Source organism: Osmerus eperlanus, chromosome 3, assembly GCF_963692335.1.
Source record: "Osmerus eperlanus chromosome 3, fOsmEpe2.1, whole genome shotgun sequence".
Lineage (NCBI taxonomy): Eukaryota > Metazoa > Chordata > Actinopteri > Osmeriformes > Osmeridae > Osmerus > Osmerus eperlanus.
The window spans coordinates 15,857,106-15,882,974 of NC_085020.1; the positions used below are offsets into that span (position 1 = coordinate 15,857,106).

Below are 25,869 nucleotides of genomic sequence, written 5' to 3' on the forward strand. Positions count from 1 at the left end.
CCAGAATCCAGTCGTACGTTGCAGGAGTTGGTGGAGAAGGGCCAGTGAACCTTTTGCTATTGCTACGAATGTGAGAGTCCAGAAAAGAGGGTTACGACTAGGCCAAGAGTGATACTGCTTGACCACACTAGAATTGTACTGGACTAAGAAGGTTTGCGCTATTTTACTTAAGAGTGTGCTATATCAACATGATTGTTGCTGTATCCCATGTATCAGGTCCCTGTGTAACAGGATCATTGTCTCGGCTGAGGAGAACCCGACGAAGGGGTTCCAAATGCCGTTGCTGGGGCTGGCTGACCAGGACGAGGAGGCGGTGGTTGGTCCGGGCTATGTTGATTGATCTCTGGTGTTTTCAGAGATCAAAAGAGGGATTAAAGAATATGTTGTGCTTATTAAAGTTATGCATTGTGCTTATTAAAGTTATGAACTTAAAAGTGTGCTCAGGCTTAAACATTGGGTCTCACACTGGGTGTGGGAAGCAGGCTGTTCTTTGTGTTTCTATCTCTTCATTTTCAGAAACAACCTTGAAACCGGGTGGAGACGGCACCCGAGCAGGTGGGATGCGTAGGCAAGAACAACTCCCTGATGCACGAGAGAACAAGCTCAACCCTTTTTTAATACTTGTGTGTTTCAATTGCACTGTATAAATATATGCTGGGGAGGGACAGATAGCCAGTTGGACTTCGTGAACCAGCCCAAACTCTGTTGCGGGTAGGGAAACTTAGACAACTCCAGAGCTCTGTACTTGTTGATTTCCAACTGCTGCATTAAAGCTGATATTATCGGACCTCTGCGACTCCAGACCACTCTTTCTAGAACACAGATTTGCGTCATTGGATACCATCATTACATATTGGAATAGACACAAAGAATAAAAATCCTTCAGTAGTTACTCCTGGCCTATACTATCAGTGTTTCAGGATTTTGAGAACTTTTTCTAAAATGCAGTACCATCAAGATCCACAAGGGCCTTCACTTCAAGCCAAGGAATGAGTGGGGGCTTGGTCAGCCCACAATTGCCTGAAATGTTGTGTATGCGTCTCGCCAAGCTTGCGCGTGTGTCAAGGGAAAGGCTGAGTGTGTGAGAATGTGGAGCGTGCGTGCTGAGGAGCAGAGGGAGACATTACATTGGAAATTTCCTTAGCAATTAGCCAAGCATGCATGTTTCAAATATTCACCAAAAATCGACTTTTCATGTTACAGTCAACTTTTCCTCAGATTTGTGTACTAAACATTCTCAAGAGTCTTCATATGAACTTGTGATTGAATCAGAGTATCGTTTTTTGACTGGCGGATGTGTAAAGCATTATTTTAACGTTAGCGATAAATTCGATTTGCTTTATATCAATCATTTTTGGAGATATGAAGTTGCCTTTGCACATGGTAACATGTTGTAGTGTCTTCCACCGATATACCAAGTTTAGTGTTGATATCTCAAAGATTTGCCGAGATTTGACCCAAATTCCTGTTTGGTTGCTTTGTTGCCAATTTTGATTGGCTGTACCGGACAAACGGTTTTGAAAATCCAATATAAAAGTAATACCTGAGTGAGGGTTGCTCTGACGATGATGTGTGCCAATTCTGGGGAAGATTGGAAAACAATGGTAGTAGGAGTAGGCTTTCAAATGTTTTTGATAAAACCGGAAAATCTATATAACCGGAAATTGACGTCATAGGGTGCGTTTAACTCGTCTTGATCCAGGGAATCCAATGGTATCTAATGAATGGGGGCTTGGTCAGCCCACGATCTCCTAAAATGTTGTGTGCGTCTCGCCAAGCTCGCGCGTGTGTCAAGTGAAAGGCTGAGTGTGAGAATGTGGAGAGCGCGCGCTGAGGAGCAAGCGGAGACATTTCATTGGAAATATCCCTAGCAATTAGCCAAGCATGCACATTTCAAATATTGACAATAAATCTACTTTTCATCTTACAGTCAACTTCTTCTGAGATTTGTGTACTAAACATTCTCAAGAGTCTTGCAATTCCCTTCATACACAAGGACAACCAATCAGACCACATCTTGAATGGGGTGTGAGAGCCATCAAGTTGAGACCATCCAGAAACTCCAGACTTTAGCATATGAGAGGTGGGGGCAGGTTTGACACCCAGCCTTACAACTGTCTTCATTTACATGTGCTTTTAAGTTGCTGTATGTAATCATGCAAAACCTGCACACCCGGCCACTATTAAAATAGCATGTAAATACAGCCAAGTTATGGGCGGATAAATTGTCTGCAGAAATGGTTGCTAGGGCCCCCTTCAAAAAAATGACTTCTTTCATTCACACAAATCTCAATTCCTTTTGTGTATAGTTCTTTGAGATCAAGAAGGAGAGGACGGAGAATGTCCATGAGGGGGTACCTCTGAGAGAGCTGGTATCTTATTAGAAGACACAGGTGTATGTGCCGTAACTGGGATTAGTATTTTTGTTCTAGATTTCCAATTGTAAAATAGAAGGCAGTTACTTTGTGTATTGCTTTTTTAGCGCCTAATGAATTCACCACTTCAAATTCATCTGTGTATAGATGTATACGGATAATACTTGGATCACCCAAAAATGGTGGAGTTTGGAAAATATTTCCATCTGTGAAGTCTTCCAGAAGATCCTTCGAAACTTTCTCACAGCTTCTTTGAAAATAATAAAAATGTCCTGTTTCTCCCAAAAAAACTTCAAAACATAATTTACTGGCACATACTGGAAAGTATCTTCCTTCCCCTTGCTACTGACACCAAGGACATGTTGAACTGGCTCCACAAAACTCAGATTCTCCCTTCAAAATGGTATTAATTTGTACTCAGATTTTACGTACTCAAAGGCACAGTCAAAGAGTTTCATTTGAAAGTAGATTGTCCAATTCATCATGGTCTCTCAATCTGAATCCTGACTGGTCCAGGTGAAATTTGATGATGTCAGCATAATGCTGTTGAAAAAACAGTATTAGAAATTGAAGACTTTCAACAAATGTGTCCTGGGTTATTTTGGGGAGAAGAGGTTTCTCTTGTAATTTTAATATAAAAAGTGCCACGTGCCTCTGTAGCCCTGACAACAAGGTGTTTAAGTCTGGCAGACAATTTTCCTTGATGAACAGTCTTTTATGTCATCCACCTGGTCAATTTAATTTCCGGCTGAGGATATTACATTGTCTAAATTATTATCTGTATGCTTTCTGAGAGCAGCCCTATGTTTCCTGTAAATATGTGTTCTTAAGCCAGGTATTGTTGTGTAACTCCTTTTACATCCCTCTATATCGCAAACAATGTGGAAATCAGGAAGATGGTGATGAAGAAGCTGTAGATCCTGCAAATATTTCGTAAGCTGGAACTTAACGACATCACAGAATGGACATCTGACGATTCTTTCCATTACCTCTGAAGATTTCTTTACCGTCGATTAGATTAATAGTCTGAAGCCATTTACAAACATCGTCTACAGTCCAGTGCTCGGTCATCTAAAATGAAAAATAAGACATAAGCATTAAGTAGCCTATCATTTTTAAACAAGCATTCATAAAACGTTATTTAAGGATGGTTTAACAGTCAGAATATACAAACTCTCTTAATTATGATGGTCAGTAGATGCAGTGTTGCGTTACAAATGGATGTACGGCTATGTAGCAAGCTAAAATTAGTTAGCTTATCGGGAGCCGGGTGGACAGGGGATTTCATTGTCTTGCGGTGTCTTCGTTTTGATGCAAATTTTCCAACTATGTGAGGCTGCCACATAGCCTATCACCATTCCCTCTTGCACTAAGGGAAGTGAGAAGAAAACCCTGTTTCATTCTACACTTCATTTAGTATTTTGGTAAATGAGCAGCAACAAATGTATGTATTTTAATCTATGCAATCTTCATAAATAATAGATATGAATATTTATTTAAAATATACAGAAATATCAGTTGTAAAATGTAAGCACATGAAAATTCTTAGAAGGTTTGGATGTTTGATATTAGTTTAGACAATAGGGTTGGAGGTGATATAGTGAAAAAAAACTGGCCCAGCTGCAACCGACGCAAGCACACCTCACAATTTCCCCGGAAATTGTCCTCACTCTAGTTTATACATGAACACACACTAAATTGAGTAGTCAATGTAGTATTGACAGGGCTGTATTTTTTTATTCTTACAGTCAACTTACTGTGTCCATTGGGCTCATGCGCTCCTCCTACAGTGCCACTGAGTATAATATGAAGATGGTATCCAATTCCAACGCGACAGTACAGCAACTATTGTGTGACAGTCCCTCGGATCGGCTGAGGCAGAAGTGCACCTGCAGTGGAGAGAAGGAATGATTTGACAATTGAATACACATTATATTTTAAAATCAGCAATAATTGCTTAGCTGCTTTAGTTAGGCCTAATATTAATATTGTTTGAAAAGTAAACAGCAGGGTACAAGATGCCTATGAATTATTTTTGTTTCATGAGCTGTTATATAATAAACATGTATCTAAACAACACATAGGCAAACCACAAAAGGTATTTCCTCAACCTTTGCCAAAAGTGGCATGACACACATCAGATCAGTTGTCTCTGAACTACAAAATTGAAACGTTTCATTGTGGCAGTTCAGCTTTATGGATGTTGTATATTTCACCCAAAATCTCCTGTTTAAGAAAGACTAGACTCACAATCACAATATCTTATTTTCCTATTTAGTCTTACCTTCACCAAATACAAACTTCCAGACAGCACCAGAACCCATTGGCAGCTATTTCCTTAACTAAAGCCCCACACAGTCTGGTGTTGGGCCTAATTTCTTCAGTGGGGTCCCAGCAATCCACCAATTGTGCTGTAAAGATGGGTCCCTCAGTTTTTACTTATGTTCAACCCTTCCTCCAATCAACGTTAAGTTACTGAACACAATGTCCTCTGTTCAGAGTAAACACACTTGCTCCACATGGGTCAGTCTCTCATTTTATCTAAATGCACTGGGATAGATGCACTGACAGATGGACACACGCACTTGCACTTTCACCTAACATGCACAAACACATAATATCCTTCACCACATAAGTGCCCCACTTTCAATCAAAATTGTATTTATAAAAATGTAAGTTACTTTCATTTGTATCATTAACCTAGTCTGTCAGCTTATTGTTATTTTGAAAATAATGTATCAAAATGTGCAGGGATAAGTACGTACAGATCGACTTCATGACGTTATTGTTTGGGTGTACTCAGAATAGTCTCTTAGCGTCTGTTTGCAACTACTATTTAAGTTCAAGTTAGGCAAGTTTAAATGTACACCACCTTTGTTCTCAATGGCATTACAACGTGCTAGGCACATCAAACTTTTTAAAATAGATAAATTGGGAGACTATAATTGGAGTCATCAACACAAAGTCTTGAGGCTGTATTAAAGACTAATCAACATCAACTACAATGTTTGAATGTCTCTGCCAAACAGTGCTTCACCTTTTGTTTCTATGACCAGTATCTGTGCAGTGCCACAATCATTAAGCTCGCACAGCAGGCCAAACCCCTAGCATGATCAAGACAACCATCATATACAGTGTCTGTTTATGAGAGGAAGCGATAAAGCATTGTGTGAATCTAGTTTGTGTGTCTCTGTTTACATCTCGGGAATCCTGAGTTCTGTTGGTGCAATATAATGTTTCTCATTGACAAGTATGACAAACCTAAAACCAACAGCCATGAGCCACACAGCACAAGAATGTCTGATACATCATCCTGACAAGGAAGCCAGAGCCTCTTGTTAATACAATGAAGGCTGAATAAGCTTTCTTTAAAGAGATAGCCTGTATATTCTTATAAATACAACTACTTGAAATGATAATGTAAAAGTTCTAAAATTCAGTACAGTGTTTAATGAATGGCAACAGTTACCAATAATACAATAACTTTATAATGATTTAATACATTCTTGTTAAGCATGCCATAATTACATCAGACAAATGACAATTTTTCACAAAGAGGTGAATTCATTGCTATATTGGAATATTAATCTTAATTAATTGTATAAACCTGACATTGCTCATCTTAACAAGTACATTTGACATTTTGTAACACAAACCAATGCTTTCTTTGTACAAAGGTGTCTGATGCGATACTTACATTAAATGATAATATGGTTAATTCACATTCCTAACAGGACAGAGCCTTGCACAAGGTCAACTGATGGAGTAGCAATGTTAGGTGCTACATCAATGGTTCAAGCCACTAGGGCTGTGCACAAGTGAATGCAGTAGGCAATAGAATATTCCAGATGTCAGTAGGACCAGAGTCCTTATACAGTACATTGTGACCTCTTGCCCTGCCACAGGTGAAATCAGTCATGCCAAAAGGCTCAAGACAATAATCAGAACAAGGCAATGAAAACAGTCTCAATGTCTACTGATAATTTATGGCTGTTATAAATAGATGAACACAGTTACCATATTTCTGTCTGTATACACAAGAATTGGTTTTGGAGCCAGTCTGGGCTATGAGGCACCCTTGGCTCTGAGCTTGGACAGCAGCATCTCATTCTTACGACACTCCTGTAGACAAAAACATGGCAAATGTGACTATTACTATTAATCAAATATATTTTCTTCAATTCATGACAATTGCTTAATGAATACAAATCAGCTTATAGTCAAATTCAATCAATACAGTTCATTAACAATAACATTTTAAGAAAGTGTTGTTTTACCATATAATAACAAATACAATGTGTGTGCACTCTAAAACTATTGTCACTATTCTTCAACGACTGTCTATCCATGTTGTCAATGCAATTGTCCTAATCAGTAGATCCTTAAAACCCTTGTGCTGCCTTCGGGTCATTGTGACCCACCGTCGTGGTGCAAAAAGGTGGGTCACAATGACCCGAAGGCAGCTAATAGGGGTGTGATGATACACTCATGAGACAAGACGATATTTAACAACATTGATGATTTTCATATGTTCATGTTTTCATGTCATTATTTGTCAACATTAATTTTCGTAACAATCTTACGGAAATATTTTATCTTCATGACGCACACGCCCCACCCCGAGTACTCGTTTTTTGAGACCTATCAATGATCGAAATAAGTGACAAAAATGCCCATCCCCTTATTGTCATGTAGCAAATGATTTGCAATTAACCAGTGATCAATTCTAGATTTCAATTTGTGGTTTGAGCTAAACCAGGAGTATTTAAATATTCCTGGATTTAAGTGTCTCCAAGCATCAACCAGGCTGTGTTCATTGCAAAAGTTAGTGAACGTGGTGTTTGGATGACCTACAGAGTATCTGCAGGGATGGAATGAATGCAATGGACTAGATTTAGATCACATATTATGATATTCAGTTGAGTTATATTGAGATTGTCTAAATGCAAGCCAATCTGTTCCAATAGGTTTTGGTTTTCTTAGCCAATGTTATATCCATACATATTTATCAAGATGAATTTTAATCCATCAATGTTTAGCATAAGAATCACCCAGTGACCAAATTTGTCTGCCATATATAATCTGAACTCAGTTATTTAGGATCTGATCTTGAAGTACCATGGCTAAAGTAAGTAATCTCCCTATTGTTTAGACCAAAATACAACATCCTCAACCTTAGAATGTGTTTCTTGTACAACAATTATATTATATTAAAAAAATTATTTTCTTATCTATTAGCCCTCTTGCATTAACAGCAATGAAAGAGATGTTGCTCTTTAAACTGAACATACAGCAAAACACATTTAAAAGAGAAATTACAAAACAATAAATTACCTGAACTGTATATATATTCTACCTGAACAGTAGAAGTTTTTCCTTCTTTCCTTTTTAAAGTAGCAAAACCATAAGCATAATTTTGTATTCAAAACTCACTTGTAATCAGGATTCAAGGACCCTGGTTAATTGTGTCTATGGTGTGACTCTTTGTCCATAAATGAAGGCCTGGGGGCCCCGGAAGCAGCGTCGGAAATACACGAGGGCAAAGGGCAAAACTGCGCCTAAGAAATATAATTTTGCCACTGATATCACTAGGAGAGGGGCAAAAAATGCACCCATAGTTTCCTCAAATAACAATGATAATTTAATTAACTTGTCAAAAACATCGTAGCCTATATGACCCGGTCCAGTTGCCATAGAATGTTTTTGATTTTCGCCTTGACTGATGATGCGTGTGCGTAAAGAACCACACGTTCTAAAAATAAAAAAAGCATGTCAGGACACGGTCAGTCTCCGTCACCATCTCAGGTTCCAAAGATGAAATTCACTCAACCAGCGACCATCGGAAAATGGAAGCTAGATTGGCTTGGGGTGGAGGGAGTAGACGAGAAAAACACTTGCCCCCTAAAAAATATGTTAATTTCCTACCCACAGTCTTCAGAGACCTGCCTTCCTTGCTTGCTCAACTTTCAGCCATACAGCCCTCCGTGCCTGTCCTCTTTGGGGAGGTCTTCTGCATCTGCGTCGAAATCCTTGTAGAGAGGGTTAAGTTTGGTGATGTTCAAAATCACACCGGGAAAAGCTCATTTAAGGCTATTTCACTCCCATTTACTGTTAAATAGCTGTCAGGTGCGCATTTTTTCACCTGCATCCCAAGGCTGCGATTCTCTTTCTTATCAGCATATGTTGCTCCCGAATGCGAGTCTTCTGTTATTCAAACAAAGTTCATATATAGTGTATAAAAATACCTAATATGTATAGTTTATACATACATATATAGCCTATATATAATTATGTGCAAAATGATAACAATAATTTAATTATATGAAGTGCATTTGTTTCACATACATTTGTGTGTCGACAATGGTATAAGCGCAATTCCTCATGTCCCATTATTTTAGAGCGGCAACAATAATTTACGATTGCAAATAAGCTATGTTTTGTAAAGCAGATAAACAAATGAAAGCATTGTATTCAAACGAATCATTAGCCAATAAAATCACGAATGAAAATTTACAATCTACATATGTAAGGTGAATTAGTGGACACAAACTATAGTCTGCGATCAATAGGTCTATATAAGCTGTTGAAATAGCCTCAAACATTCTAGGGTCCGATAAATCCAATTATCCTGGCAAAACAGTTATTGTTCTTTATTTATTGACAGGGCACGGTCCAAGTATTGCAAAAATGAGAGAAGTCTATGTTTGGAACTTCTAAGATAGAAGCTACGATCTCTGCTTGCTCTCCCGTTTATCCTGCTCTCAAATGTTTGCTCCCTGAACAATAAATTGGACTGTGGCTTGTGTGTTTTTATCAACACGACTGGTGCAAAAACTAATTTCTAATTAGGCTACTGCTCATCACTGGTGGAGTTTATGACTGTCGTGTTCACACTTGTAGTTCGGTTCTCTTGGATCTCTTGGTCCGGACTAAAAATTAAAATATAGCCTATACTCCTGGTTTGCTAACAGAGCAATCGCATCAAAGTTTGTTTTCATCAAACCAAACCTAGCTGCCAAGAGTGAACACACCCTTAGATGCAGACTATTTTATTTGCTCTAATTCGCCCCAACCTCAGCTACTAAAAGCACATATCTGTTTTGCTATTCCCTGCATACAGTAAGCTAAATGAATTTATTATTGAGCTGTAAGTAGGCCTATCAGAATGGAATGCTTGGAATTTGAGTAAGCTACACCGTTGAAAGGAACAGTTGAGACCAAATGCATTGATTCACTACGCGATCGATCATTAGGGGCGGATGGGATCGCATCTTTCAAACAGCCTGGAAGATGCATCCACGGGTTACCAGCTCAACAAAAAAAAAGAAATCCTGTGCACAATGCAGTACCCCAGATTAGCCTATTTTTTTCTATTTAGTCCGTAGATGTAAAGGGAACAAAACTTGTTCTCTTTTGGCTATTCTAAATGATCTGTCAGGCTAGTTGTAGTAGATAGGCCGCCTACTTTATTTATCAAATCCATTTTTTGTTTTACATGAGTCCCAAATGTTACAGTAATACAATAGCCTACATAAAACCAAAATACCCATTCTCATCTAGTCTGATATTATTTCGGCCATATTATCCACTGTGTCTTGTCATTCCGAAAGTTGTTAAATTTAATAGGCTAAGCCTCAACAGGCTAACATCAAGTAAGCCTATAGCCTAGAATTTCCAAATAATTATACATCGCTCTAATTTTTGCAATACTTGGACCATGTCCTCACAATAAATGAAAAACATTACATGTTTTTCCAGTATAACTGGATCTAATTAGACAATTGAATGTTTATGATGTCCATGTGTTTGTTTATACTTTTGACTGGGGACAACATGATCTTGTCAGCCGACTATGTAAGGCAGTGTTTCCCAAACTTTTTTTCTGGGGACCCATATTTTAAAAGTCACAAGCCTTCGCGACCCAAGCCAATAGACATTATTCGTAAATCACAAAATTAAGGTGGATTTGACCATTATTGAACAATAATGAGGATATTTTATTGTTATTTCAGAACTTGTAGGCCTACTGCCATTGTTAATAAACTCTCAGACTGAGTGATTCTTCTCGCTGAACAATTGAACCAGCAATATTTAAAGAAGGTATCCAATAAGTGCCTAATTGGACATTAAATGTAGGCTATAAAAAAAAATTATAGCCCATTTCTTCTTATTTTCAACATTCAATTGAAACAAAAATATTGGAACAAAATATGTAATAATTACAAAAATATGACAAATTATACAAAGCATTTCAACATTGCTAATGGGATAGGTGGGCCTATCAGCGTTTTTGTAGTGCGTTTCAGTCCGTGGTGCAGGAGGAGAGCGCAACACGCATATCAGGCGCAGCATTCAGTCTGTTTCTGTGCTTTGTCTTCATTTTTGTGAGCACAGAAAATCCCAATTTGCACATGGTCCAATACTTTTGCTCACATGACAAATGGGTGGATTCAAACAAAAGGTGCTATTTTCTTAGTTGTGCATCAGATCCAGAAGTAAATACCTGGAAATAAAAGCTGAAATGTTGATCTCTGGTCTCACGTTCATCATTTGATGTCAAGCCCAAATGTCTTCAGTCTACAGCAAAAATAAAGGAATTGGCCTCACTGTTCCAATACTTTTGGAGGGCACTGTATGTCAGTAACAATGCCCCTGTCTGTAGACTCAACGGCGCTATAAGTAGGGAGTAGAAAAATGGCTCAGCGCTTCTAGTGTTAATCTTATGTTCCATCTCCTTTTGTAATGCTCCTTTTTCCACCTCTGCTGATTTATTCCCTAGCTTTGTGTTCTCTCTACGTGGTTTCACATCTTCATGCAGCATCTTGAATTCTTCTTTACATTCTTTGATTTCGGCAGAGTTAAAGTTTAGAGTTTGACCGCTTTTGTGATGTAGCTCCGCTTTGAAGTCTTGAGTCATGTTTTGAAGAGTACCAATAGCAGCCAGGATTGCAGCGTTAGAAGTGTTTCCAGAATGAGCTGCAGTAGTCGCGCCTTGTCTGGTTTAGACTTTTTCTGCTGTGCTGGTGGTTTGGAGGGATATGTTGAGATATTTTTTGTTCCTCTTGTATTAGTTTACATGCTTTCTGGACTACAGTAGACGTGTGCCTGGAGAGCCTTCACTTTACACAGCTCTTGCGCTAGCCATATTATAGTCTGCGGCATGTTTTCAGGAAGTGCCCAGGGTTATTCATACATCTCTAAGTCATTTGGACAAACCCCCCACGGATTTACATCTGATATAACTCACCAAAACCTTGCTCTAAGACCAAACTGTTGATTTTCAGGGCTTTGCTAATATGAGCTGTTCACAAAGCGTCTGCTCCCTCCGCCTTGTCCCGCTTCATTTCTATGGAAAGTGCTCACTGGCACTTTGAACTTCCGGCACGTCCGGTCTTGCGCAGTATTGACTCCCCATTCTCCTGGCTCTGAGGCTCACACACACTCACAACCAGCTGTACACGTCATACTTTACGACAATCAGTCGCAAGCGTTTAAGCTCAGGCATTACAGTAGAATCAGAACCTTTCTCCCTGTGCTCAGTCAGCGTCAGGTAAATCAGCCATCGGCTAATGTTCCCTTTTGTGATTGTGCTCTGTTCCCACCTGTGAGCAAAGTTCCATGCAACTGTTTTTGACACATGGGCTGCTAGTTTATCCATTTTGGATATGTTTCAAACGCAGCAAAAATCCACGAAAATTATTTATTTAATATCTAAAGGTATTAGTTTGAGCCAGGTTCGAGAACATAATTTTTTGGGGGGAGGGGGATAGTTTTGACTTTGTCAATAGAATAAAATTACTGGAACGAGCCAGGTACCTAATCAGAAATGCAATACCACCAAGATCCACCGGGGCCTTTGCCTCAAGCCGAGGAACGAGGGGTGGGAGCTTGGATACTACTATGCATCCACGAGACAGCTTTCCACTCAATGACAAATATCGTCATCTTATAATACCGCATTCCCTAGTATCTAAAGTGCAGACACAACCATAGTCACAATAAAACACTACTGTATGAACCTCTTTGAAGTCCTTCACAGTTTTGAAGTAGAGCCTCTGTTTGTCGAGCAGCTCCAGGTATTCATCATTCAGCTGGTCTCTCCTCATCTTGTTCTCCTGCTTCTTCTTTTCCATCTGGGTACAGCAACACAAAGACAATAGCCAGATCTAACATCAACATTGCGTGCATGTAAATGTATAATTAATTAGCATTTCCTAAAATGTATTTTTCCCATTCTGGATAAGTATTCATATATTACCCATTCTGGTTAAGCTTAGAAGTATGTGTTAATTTCTAACTATAATAAGTAGGGGTGTAACAATACACTCAGCTCACGATACAATACGCATCATGACACTGGGTGTACAATACGTATCACAATATTTTGACCATTTTAAATTAAACTGAAATTCAATTAACAGATATATTTCCAAAACATTAAACATTTTCAAAAAAAATCTTTGTTGTACATACAATTTAGTTAACTCAGTTCAAGCGATTTCTGTGAATGCACGCATGACGCAGGTGCAGAGTACGTCGCGTGCTGGTAGCTCAACCAATAGGATCAAACGGACATCATATTGTAAAAAATATTGCCATAACTCTACGATACATATTGTAACATTTTTGTATTGCGATATATTGTTACTAAAGGCCGTAATCATAATATATATTGAGGGACACATCCCCCCCAATATTCAAATCAGGTCAAAATCCCCCCCCCCCCCAATATATTGATATAAAAATATAAATGTGCTACGCTACGACAGGCAACCACGCACGCTGTCCGAAATTATCATTAAAAATGTAATTTGTCCCCCCCAATGTTGACTCCATGCCTACAGCCTTGTTGTTACACCCCTAATAATAAGTCATGCATGTCTAATTTAGCCCAACTTCTCAGTTGGCTACATACTGTATGTGCTGAATGATTTAACATAAAGTTGTAGGCTGTAGCATGAATAGGTCTGGCATATGTTAAACCCACTTCAGAAATATTAGGTATAAAAGGTTCTGAAGACATTGTTAGATCATCATAGGAATTCACCAACATAGATGAAAGCTTTATATTTACAAAGTATTGACAAGAGCATTAATGGTTCCATACCTTAATGCGGTTTTGTTTGATTCCATCGACTATCTGTTCCATCTGTCTAAGGAACTGCTCTTTAGCCCCCGAAGATGCCATAGCCCTAAGCAAGACAGCAGACCACAGATCATACAGGAAATATACTGACTTAGCAACACCTCCTATTATCTAACTTAAGAATCTGAATGAAGATCTGGTTAATACTCACTGTTGAAAGTTGTCATAGATGGAGTTCAGCAAATTCACCTATGGGAAAAAAAAGATAGTAAAGTCACAAAACCTTTTCCTCAAGCTTAAACCTAACAGGATGGATCTTGTCCGTCTTACCTCCTTCTCTAGGTAAACCTTCTTATCATCCAGTGTGTTGTACAGGGTGAAGAACTGCTTGGTCTCTTTGTGTGTGGCTGAAACTGCAAAGTGGAAAACAAAATTACCAGAAACATAACCTGGCTGAGTCTTATTTGGGAGAACAGAATAAAGTTCACATATTTTGGAACATGTTATTGAACTTAGATCAAATGTTTAATGAAGTTAGTAAAACCCACCTTGACCATACAGCTCAATGAATCTTTTCTGATACTGAGTCAGCTCTGCCCGGCACGGCACCTCATCTATCTTCCTCTGCAGGATGGCAATCTCACGGTTCTTTCGTGCCTATGGTAGACGAGCACATCCAGTATTTAGCTATTGCCTACTTTATATGTACGACCAGTAAATTCATATATCATAACTGTCACCAACAGCCTTTACCATCATTAAACGAATCTTCTGTAGCTTTTCTTTGTCTACACTGTGCCGCTTGTCAAACTGAAAACTCCTCTCCTTAGAGAGGGAGAGAGAGAACATGACAGAAGTGAGAGCTAGAGAGAGTGACTTAACATATTGGCACACGTGTGTAAACTGGACATGCAAAGACAAGTTTATGTCAGCCACCTTCTCCTCCTTGGTGTTGTCTCCAGACTCTAACTTCAGGTTTTCTATGTTCTGCTGCAGACGAACCATCTCCTCCTAGACAAACAAGAGTAAAGCTTACAGTAGTTTTAAATGTAAAGATTAAATGACCTTGTAGCTATTTTATAAGGAAAAGTGTTGAATCACTGCACTAGGCATGGGCCGGTATCAGATTTTGACGGTATGATAACAGTATGATAATAGTTTGGCATGAGATTACCATACTGTGTTTCATACTGTCTGGTTTTTAACTCTGTATATGACGGTATGATAACCTTGAGAAAAAATACCACGGTTTCACAGTATTGCAATTACAGCTCTAAAATATTTTTGTTGAACACAATATATGTTATGCCATTTCGCAGAAATGTGGTAGCAGGGCTCTCAAGTTTTATCAAAAGTTTGGCATGAGATTACCATACTGTGTTTCATATTGTCTGGTTTTTAACTCTGTATAACTCGAGACAACTATCAACTCTGCAGAAATCTGCGCTTCTCAGTGTGAGAAATGGTTGATATGTGTGAGTTTACATTTAGTCATTTAGCAGACGCTCTTATCCAGATCGACTTACAGTAAAGTACAGGGACATTCCCCCGAGGCAAGTAGGGTGAAGTGCCTTGCCCAAGGACACACTTCAGTTCATTTTGCACGGCCGGGAATCGGATTGGCAACCTTCAGATTACTAGCCCGATTCCCTAACCGCTCAGCTACCTGACTCCCGAGGACAATAGTCCTCATTAGGCTACAGTATGGTAGCTAACATAGCCATTTCTAGCTCTGCTTCCCAATATTGCTGTCTAGTGTTATAAGTTAATGTAATACATAACTTAACATAATTATACTTAACATTTAACCTTCGACTGTTGAAGTAAATGGGACTTGTTAAACAATTTTTTTTAATTCATCAGCCCACTTACAATTTACCACGTTAACAACACTTATATTTGTAGTACTTGATGCAAGTTGAATCTAATCTAGATAGCAATCACACCAGCAACTGCTCAATTTAAGACAAAAAAGGAGTTTGGTAAATAGAAGAGAATATACAAGGCAACCAATTGCATTCAATAATCTTTTTTATTATACAATATGTCCAGTAAGGGGGTCAAGTTTGTTTGTACCAAGGAACAACCTTGCTAGATGCAAACTAGCCATGTTATCTAGTTGAGCTAGCGAGTGGACCTGAAATTCCTGACGAGCGTTGAGAGCCGATTGGGGACCCCTTAATATGAAATTCAGATGTACTAGGCTAATAAGAGAAGACTAACTTTGTATGCCAAAGAACACTAATAACTAGAACTAATTTGACAGACTATAAACCAACTGACCCTCTGGTTATGATACACATGCTCTCTAGCTAGCTACAGTAAAAGTGTTGCTTACGATACTAGACCTACAGTCTAGCTCTAACTGCATTTAGAATCTAACAAGCTATTATCTTACGATAAACTTTAACTAAAGCTGGCTATATAAAAAACTACTGGGATCTGCGACGCTGACCCCTTCATCCTCTGCCAGGAACCTCGGGGTTACCATAGATGACAAGCTCACCCTCACGGCCCACATTGCTGCAGTCTCCTGGTCGTGCAGATTCACCCTCTGCAACATCCGGAAGATCAGGAGATACCTGTCTGAGCATTCCACCCAGCTGCTAGCTTCTCGCCAGTCTGGCAGCATGCGCAAACCGCCCTCTCCAGAGGATTCAGAACGCAGCAGCCCGCCTGATCTTCAACCTACCCAGACGCTCCCATGTTACCCCGCTCTTCATCTCCCATCACGGCCAGCATCAGATTCAAGAACCTGGTACTGACCTTCCGAGCGGTGAACAGGACTGCACCTGACTACATCCAGTCTCTCGTCCAGCCTTACACCCCCACCCGCCACCTACGGTCTTCTTTGGACAACAGTCTGGTGGTCCCACCTCTCAAGAGCGCCCGCTCACAACCCAAGCTCTTCTGTTTGGTAGTGAAATCATCTCCCCACATCCATCAGAGATACTGATGTCAGAGATACTGTCTCTCTACCTTCAAGAAAAGGCTAAAGACGCAATTGTTCCGGGAGTACAACGGTACTTTATTTTATTTTTTTGTCATTTAGCAGACGCTCTTATCCAGAGCGACTTACAGTAAGTACAGGGACATTCCCCCCGAGGCAAGTAGGGTGAAGTGCCTTTCCCAAGGACACAACGTCATTTGGCACGGCCGGGAATCGAACCAACAACCGTCTGATTAATAGCCCGACTCCCTAAGAAAGATTTGTTGGTCCAGATGTTAGTTTCTCTCCTCCGGGAACACTATGACACTTATTGAGGGACTCGCTGCACTTGTTGGTTAGTTGTAACTGATTTAACTGCTTGTACTTGCTGTGAATTATATTATTGTTGCTTGCTTCCTCCAGGTACACTCGAGCACTTTCAAGGATCATGTTGTTTAATTTAAATGTGTTTAACTACATGCTCTTCTGGTTCCACCTATTGGCACTTATTTGCTTTTTCACAATGTATGCTCCATGTTTTGGCTACCCGCAATGATTTTATGATCATTGACCTATGCACTTTTTGTAAAGCTCTCTCTTGTAAGTCGCTTTGGATAAAAGCATCTGCTAAATGACTAAATGTAAATGTACTAATAACAATTAATAAGAGGTCCACTAATGTGTTGAAATATAAAAAAAATCTGTAATTTGATCAATTTACCAGCTAACTTGCTTCGGAAACACTGAAAATTAATGGGGTTGAATGTTGGAAATATACAACGTTTGGAACTATAGGTCGCACATGACACGCTTTACTTCCGCATTCTTCGATTACAATGGAAGTGTCGCAACTCTTTTTCTATAGCTCTGGTGATGGGTGGTGCTCCCGTATATGGGATATCATACGCATTGCCTCCTCTAGCAACCACACTAAAACACGTCTTTCAAGTTGTATTTCCTTCATTCGTGGCCATCTGAATGTTTTCGGTACCCAAAAAATTCCCATACAGCAGGGAAAAGTTCCAGGCAGGGGTGTTGTTAGACATAAAACTCTACCGGGGCACAGGCACCTATTCATATCCCTTTTTTTTTTTCTTTCAAGCTTGCTGCGCACAATGCACTACTAGGCTATAGACACTCCTTGCTTAACACACTATACGACAGTTCAGGGACGCAAGTTTTATATCAGCTTTGGCCGGGACATCAATGGTTAATGCGAGCGTGCACATTCTTTTTGCATTCATTTGAGCACAAATACTGTTTTTTTGAGCTTCATGTAATATTGTTTTTATGTTTTAGTCAAAATAAGATGATCGGTAGGCCTATCATTTACAAACTTTTTCGTTTTGCCTTTTCTTAGCCTACCTCAATTCTGACTTGTGTGCCGAGTCCGACACCTGGACTTCTGTGTGCGTGCTGCAGTGGCTATTTGGCAAGCTCAGAAGAGCGCGCTGACATGGAATTCTGTGTGCATCGGTTTGTGTTTTAGGTTAAACTGCTTTGATTTTACAAGCGTTGATTGGGATACTGCGTACATTTTTTTACGGGAATACCAATCAAAATTCATGCACTGACTAATAAAGTAAATTGTTAAAACTCAAACTAGATTTTACTGGGGCACAGCAGATTTATACTGGGGAACGTGCCCCAGTAAAAAGGGTCTAACGACACCCCTGGTTCCAGGAGTGCACCTCCTTCGGCTCTTCTATACACCTGGTGGTGACTGACTGCTTGCTCGCACCAACCGGAGGGTTACATTCTCCGCTGCGTAAAACCTGAAAGATTCCTGCACTTTCCGTTTTTGACGAGACAAAAAACAGCTCATACCACAGCAACGGTATAACGGAAAATTAGAAAGGTATTAAAACCGCATTCAAACCGTGATATACCTTGAAACCGGTAACCGGTCCAGGCCTACTGTGTACTAAGTGAAACGTGTATTGTTGGATAAGTATAGACAAATACTCACTCTACAATGTGTGCGGAACTCCTGCTCTTGGTGTTTCAGATTTTCATTCATGGCAACCAAAGCTTTCAGTTTATCCAATAGCCTGGGCCAGAACAAACACGAAAAAACTAAACATGCTACTGTGACACATTCAACTTTAACAGATGTGAGTATATGATGTTTTAAGACTTACATTAGCAACACAATATGAGAGGACGCAACACAATATGAAAGGACGCAACACTCACCCTGTGTCAGCCTGAGCCTCCATCTCCTCCAGAGCACTCAGTTCTTTCTCCAGTATTTCTGAATGCTCTGAAGCCTATGAACACAAGGTCAAATATGGAAACTTCAATCATTTGACTACAACTTATATTAAGTCAGTTACAGGAAGGTAGGGACGGTAGTTCTCCTTGAACATGCTGTTGAAACACCTCACCTCCATTAGCTTGCTCTTGGCCTCTTCACATCCGGTTTTCACCTCCAAATGCTTGGCCTGCAACTAAAAACCAGACCGCACACAAAGGAAATTCTGACTGTCAAAGAAGTACACTGTACAATTATATCTCAAAAAGTGTAAATAAGGGGACGTTAAGGGTAACTGTATACCAATACTGTGAGTTCTTACTTCCTCCAGTTGTTTGGTCTTCTGCATGATCTGTTTGTTCAAAGAGGCCACCATGCGGCGGTGTTGTTGCAGAGGTCCAAACCACTCTGAATGGTCCTCTGCTGATAGCTCAGATTGCTAGTAACAGGTGAAAACAGTAACATTACAATAACTACACATTATCAAAATACATACCCTTTCAACCTAGATCCTATATTCATTATGTCCAAAACTTACACGTTGTTAACACCAAAGTCATACTTCAAAGTAACGACATTGCGAAAACATTGATAGCTTTAGATGCTCACCCTTTCAGCATACTCCAATGCTATCTGCTTAATCTCCTCAGACTGCAGACACACTATCTGGCCCACTGCACTAGCTGTTAGCCTCCCCTGTGGAAAATCACATTAACAACCATCTCAAATATACTAATACATCGGTAAAACTAAAATAATGTACACAATCTATGCTTTTTTACCTCTTCAGCTGCCATGGCAGCCATGTTGGTCATCAGGGTTTTGATGCACAGCTATGAAGGATGAGGAAGACAGTCAGTTAAATCATGACTAATGTTCCAACAATTTACGGTAGAATTGCAGATTCTACCTTAAGTATTAATAACAGTTATATTTTAGATTGAACTGACAAAACATGAATAATCTCCAACAGCAAAAGTGCTATGACAATATTTATACAGGTGTCTTGAGAACTCACCTCCTCTGCCGCCTGCAGATCCTCATCCTCCGACACCTCCATCATCCCTGGCGGCAAGGCCTGAGAGCCCTGAACCAATAAAGCCTTCCGCTCATTTGCCTGGAAAATAGAAGGCTCATTAAGAGTGAGTTATTTTTCCAAAACGGAAGCTAGCTAGTTTTAGTTAGCTTCCGTTACCTAGCAACCTAGCATAATACTTGTAGCAATGCTACTACCTGCTAGTGTTACTTGTTAGCCTCCTAATTGAAAATTTTGAAGCCATACTATAGCGTTTGTCATATAGTTTTTGTCTATCGGAAAATAGTCGGTTGGAATGTTCAGAATCACATATGTGTGACGCTACTCCTTAACGGGTTAACACATCACCAACATACTTTCTCATCTCCCAGTTCAATCCTGTTATCTAGTCTTTTTTAGAGAATATTCCACTGATTGAAGCTTGGGATATGAGTTCACTCACAAAACTATTAATTCCAAAACAATTAATTCCTTTATCCATTAGTACAATAGTAAAATAGAAAAATTGGCTACCAAGGTAAATATGAGCAAAAAGGCTGTGAAATCATTAAATTGTTGTTTAACAGCTTGATCTTAAGAGTCACAATCTGCGGTAATGTTTTCAGAGCTTCCAGCAGCAGTAAGCAATACAACAGTAAGGCAAGCCTAATAGACAGTGTTTGTATCATTTTTGACTGTATGCAGCAAGAGGGAGAAAGATTCATAATTTTTACTTCATTTCCATAAAATGAGAAGCAACACAAATAACTAGAGAGGGTACAATTTCTGAGGAAATTGTAGGGTGTGCTTGCTTGCGTCGGTTGCACATGGGTCCGTTTTTTAATGACATGATAGAACTGATATTTCTGTATATTTTATATACAAATGCATAGGGCCTACTTATTATTTGTAAAGATTACATAGATTTAAAAGCATCTTTTTTTGCTGCTCATTTACAACTCAAAATACGAGTGAAGTGTAGAATGAAATATGATGTCTTCTCATTTCCCCTGCAAGAGGCAGCCTCATAGCTGAATCAAAATGAATAAATTTGGCAGACCGGTGTAAAAATTGACCTAATCTCTATGACTTAAACGTCCTTTTAAGTTTTCCCTTCTCGTGATATTTTCAGGCATTTAGCCTACTCATATTGCATTCATTCATTAATAAAGAACCCCCTTTGAAGATTATTCTACGACGTTACCCGGCAGTAGAAGATGGAATCGCGATTCAAACAGTACCATCTGCTAACTCAAAATATGCACCCAAAAACATAAATAAGCTTGACATTTATTTAGTGGAAAATCGCTCATTCATAAAAAGCTCACTGGTAGCGATCATTGTCAGTAACAACGCAAAATGCGATATAGCCCTGTGTGGAGAAGCTGCCCCGGTAAATTCTACTACAGTACAGTACTAGACTACTGCTGTGTTCGTCTTGGTAGTGATTGCGTTGGTTAGGTTAGTAGTCAGATAGTTTCACCTATTGAAAGACTTGATTTAAGTAAGGGGAGTGCCGAACATGTTCTGTCGCCATTTGACTTCCTAAACAGCTGTGTAGATGTTTTCGTAGTGTGTGTCGCGTAGGCTACAGCGTTGCAGTGAGCAACACTGGTTTGAAACCACAGGTAATGATAATTTCACCAACAAATCGTTTACTTGTAATGTAATGTCATAATAAATCCTTCAACGAAAATGTATTTGTGAGGAATGTTTATTTTAACGATTGAAAACAGATGCATCATAGACCACTGTAGTATCTGGTAAATGACTACATGTAAATGTGTTGCCCGGGCAACAGAGGCTAATGTCATGCTAATGCTTCAGTGAAATAGTAGACTACCGTTTCCGAAAGTAGATGTGGGCCTACTTCCTTAATAATATCAGCTAATATTGTACATTACATTTCACAATTGTGTTTCACATCACAAAGTAAATAGTTATCACCCTGGCCTCTTTGCTTGTGGCGTTTCTGCAGCTGCCTTGCAGTAAAGCTATAGTTAGCCTAGCTATCCCCCAAGTTAACAGATGCGAAACGAATGTTCTGCTACAGGTAGTCACGCGTGTTTTCGTGACGTTAGTGACGTTAGTAACGTCAGTGACTGTGGCTAGCAAATTAGCCACCGTTAGCTTCACTTTTCGCCACAAAAACGTAACTTGAGCCTAAGCCATGCAACGGAACGTAAATCCCAATAGAAGCAACTCAATCGCTACCAAGACGAAACTTGACACCTAGGTTGTCTATGTAGGCCAAATATTGACTGAGTTTTAGGGGGGCAAAAAGAATAATAATATATATGTGAGAGAACAAAGGTTGTGCTCTCGCCGAAGGCTTGAGCACACCCAATAAACCAAATACAATATACCTCAGATCAAACAGATTGGACTTTATTCAAATTAACTACAGACTCAGTGAAACCCCCAAAATAATTAAAAGGCTTAAGTGATAAACTTTCTACCCCAGTAATTAGGGCTAAACGATTTTGGAAAAAATCATAATTGCGATTATTTTTTACCAATATTGCATTTGCGATTATTTTTTACCAAGATTGCATTTGCGATTATTTTTTACCAATATTGCATTTGCGATTATTTATGCGATTATATTTTATTTTTATATTCTGTAATATTCAACAGAGATGGGCGAATAACTGTATAGTATGACCTATACAGTTATTGACACTACTGATCTCCAGTCAGCAACATAACACACAAAGTTCAGAAAAATTAAGGAAAACATTTGGTGAATCAAAGCTAAACGTAGGCTAATAACATGTGCGTTGCACTTTCTTAACTAAAGCTAGCTAGCACTACCGTTTTTTTAGAAAAAGAACTTGAGAAAAAGCGCTGTGGGGGCAGTCGGAAATATTTAGAACTCACGCATCTAAAGGTTAAATCAAGAATTAAAAGAAAAAGAAACACTGTCTGAACATTTCTGATCCAGTCAGTAGGCTAACAGAAACATAATGGCACTGACAGCCATAGTGATCCTACTGTATGTGTATCACCGAGGGGCATCATATCTTTTGTGATGAATGCTGTTACTGCTTGAGTAATTTCGTACATGAATATGGAGTTAGGCTTTGAAACATTTCGATCAGTGATCCTGTCAGGTGTTATTTGGCTTATTTGACACACTGGTGTTCAGCATTTTAGCTATGCATCGTACATGGCTTTGTGGTGTTTTTTTAGGGCCGAATTAGGTTGGTGGCGTTGCCCCGTGAGCTAGCAACGTTAGCCAGGCATGTTTTGCACCATACTTGACACTGCGCAGCATCTTTTTTAAAGGCAAAATTGGCAAAGTGTCTGTAGTGTCAGGTTCTGTCTAGCCTGAGGCCATCGTACAGGTCAAGGTAAAGTGTAACGTGCACCAAAGTAAAATCGCAGCCTTTGCGATTACAAAATCTTGTTTTGTCACATCGCGATATAATCGCAAATGCAATTAATCGTTCAGCCCTACCAGTAATTAACTGTCAGAGTCTGTAGTTATTGACACTTGTAATTAACACAACCAAGCTTAATGACAAAACATCTATTTAACCTGATGCTACTTATGTGGCATTCACCTGGTCTTTTTTTGACTGCTTGCTGAATCCATAGCGTCTGAAAAAAATAAGGATTTGTCAAATGAAATATTTTGTAATGTTGAACAGTGATACCATTCTTTTTCATTGTACTTTTTTTTCCTTGTATGTATGTCAATATAATTGTACACTTGAAAACAACATCCAAATTCTAGATCTGAACATAGGCAAGGATACTGTTTTCATAAAACACAGAGCAGCAAAACAGCAGGAAATTTGCCATGCATTTTTCAGCAGCTTGCAAAATCATATCCAACCTTGCTTACACATTCATTTGAATACCACTCCTTGCAGAAAACTACACAACACACACACACACACACACTGTCCTTACAGGAGTAAACCTGACAGTCTAACACAGGGATGGAATTTATGGACAGATATGAAGTAGCAACATTAAGGTGATTATGTTAAATTAGCTGAGCAAAACACAGAGGGTAACTAATTGAACTCTCCAATGCAAAATAGGAACCTAGAGAATCTATGCAAAATATAAACAGACAATGGAAATTGTGGAGACGTGGAGGACAGAAAAAGTGTGCATACCTCCCATACTCCAACAGAGTGGAGTGAACTTTGGACTCCTCCTCCAACAATTCTCCTGCCTCCGCTTGTCTCTTGTACTTCCTCTGGGGCTTGTACACTTCCTGGAAATACCCAGAAGAAAATTACGTTTCTGAGTTTCTCAATAAATAAAAAATCAGAATCTAAAATAAGATTAGAGCCGAAGGTTAGTTCCACAGCCAGTAGCTAGAGCCATCTCAAAAACATGCATCTTATATTTAATGGAGTTACTTACAGTGACATCCAGTACTGCCTTGACAGCCTTGTTTTTCCTATGCCGGAAGTCTTCATCCTACAAAAAGGGGAGAAGACTTTTCATCAGATGTTCTAAAGCTATAAAACTTTTGATGAAGTTTTGTAAGAAAAATACAAATAAAAAAAACATCAATCTCTACCTCAGGAAACTCGTGGGTCTTCTGAAACTGACAGATGGAGTAGGCTCGCACATAGTCTCCCATTTCCTCTCTGGTCTCTATAGCCATCTTCACAAGCCACTGATAAAAACAAGACAATGGATCACAAATCTGCTACATATACATTACTTTTCACTGCATTGTGTGTGTGAGGAGCATGTAAAATAACTGCTGCCTACTCTTTGCAATACACACCTGGATTACTGGAAATATGTGGATGAAATCCAGTCCCTGAATCTGGTGGGGCTCAAGACGATGGGGGCATTTCATTTTGGGCAGAACAGACACTATTTTTTCTGTGAGTGCTCTGTAGAAACATAAACACAATTTTTGGAGATAGAACAATATAGTTATGATGTTCAAGTGGTTGTGCATATTAATTTCCCATACATACAGTTAGTTATAATACAATATAATATACCACAGAAATGGTAACCCAGCTAACCCTGAATTGCTTGGAATGCTCAACCAACCTGTACAAGGAGCACATTCAATTTAGGGATATTCTGTCATGAGGGCTTGTTACATTTTGGAGAAATTAGATAGATATCACAGATAATTTTACAGTAGTCTGCTTCAACTTACATTTTCTGGCCAATGGTTGAATTCTCTTGGAACAGCAGGTCCACATCAATGTAGAAATTACATGTTGTAATACACCAGGTCATCCCCCCAACCACCTAAAGACAAATATTGATTTTTCCCTATGAAATTCTCCAGTTTCTAGCGTGAGCCAAAAGTTGTGAATTTTAAGGCAAGATGCCTCAAAGTACCTTATCGAAAGGGGACAATCCTTTGATTCGGGCTCGAAAGTATCCAGCAGCCAGCAGAAGCTCCAGGATTTCTCTAAGCTTCAAAATCTGTTCCTCGTCCTCCCTTGTCTCAACCTGCAAGCAACAGTTTTGTTAAGAGGTTACGGTTAGCTAACTATTTAATAGCAGGACCGAGGCAAAATCATCCTTTGGCTTTGCAACTTTAGTTAACAACGGTAGCCAGCTACTCGTACTACGTAGCACTACCTGCCTACTCGTTAACCGGCCAATAATGCTGCTTCCTGTTGCTAACTAGCTAGCTACCAGCACATTTTAGACGCCCAGTCAGTTTACCTCGGAAATATTGTGTTATTACCAAAGCAGAAACAGCAAGAAACAACATTTCACAGCGTGTCAACAATGTTACCGGAATAAGGTGGCCTTCTTGGTCATATTGAGCTCCAATTTTGGAACCTGTTCTTACTCTTTGGAAAACCGATGTGGCCGCCATAACTGCATGCCATGTGATTGGAAGCATGTGACAGTGATGTCAGACTAAAGCAGGGTTGTTGTTTAAGTAATTAATTTTTATTTAAATGCAGTAGCCTACTGAAATACAAGCAATGAGAAACGTTACAAACAAATGAGCTAAATAGAAGCACCACAAGTACGGTATATGACAATAACAACAATAGCCTACTATACAAATACAAAATAAACTAGAAAGGTACATTTCCTGAAGAAAATGTGTGTTTGCTGAAAGCAGTTGAAACCATTGTTTTGATGGCTTGAATAGTGAAGAAGGTTTTACCAAAATTTTAAAAGAGGTATGTGCTTTAAAAACAAAATGGTGAGAAAAAGTGTTAAAAGTATATCTGTCATTGTTATGCATTGCAA

The 25,869-nt window shown here is 39.2% G+C and overlaps 1 protein-coding gene across 3 annotated transcripts; it reads right to left on the minus strand.

The window, feature by feature from the left end:
* Window positions 1-5,805: 5,805 nt before the first annotated feature.
* Window positions 5,806-25,516, minus strand: ccdc93 (coiled-coil domain containing 93). 3 transcript variants are annotated; one of them, XM_062457410.1, is made up of 23 exons: window positions 25,457-25,516; window positions 24,994-25,107; window positions 24,806-24,900; window positions 24,416-24,527; window positions 24,203-24,301; window positions 24,043-24,099; window positions 23,790-23,890; window positions 23,226-23,262; window positions 19,663-19,761; window positions 19,427-19,477; window positions 19,254-19,340; window positions 18,967-19,083; window positions 18,778-18,840; window positions 18,587-18,660; window positions 18,360-18,441; window positions 14,398-14,472; window positions 14,215-14,286; window positions 14,010-14,118; window positions 13,792-13,874; window positions 13,673-13,710; window positions 13,483-13,567; window positions 12,395-12,508; window positions 5,806-6,497 (listed from the first exon to the last, which is right to left on the minus strand). In XM_062457410.1, the coding sequence occupies exons 1-23, from the start codon at window positions 25,508-25,510 to the stop codon at window positions 6,441-6,443; spliced, it is 1,875 nt and encodes a 624-aa protein (XP_062313394.1). In that variant the 5' UTR covers window positions 25,511-25,516; the 3' UTR covers window positions 5,806-6,440. The 3 variants fall into 3 exon arrangements, with proteins under 3 accessions (XP_062313394.1, XP_062313392.1, XP_062313395.1); XM_062457408.1 differs by having other exon boundaries at window positions 25,400-25,516; XM_062457411.1 differs by having other exon boundaries at window positions 25,327-25,464.
* Between the last annotated feature and the right edge of the window lie 353 nt (window positions 25,517-25,869).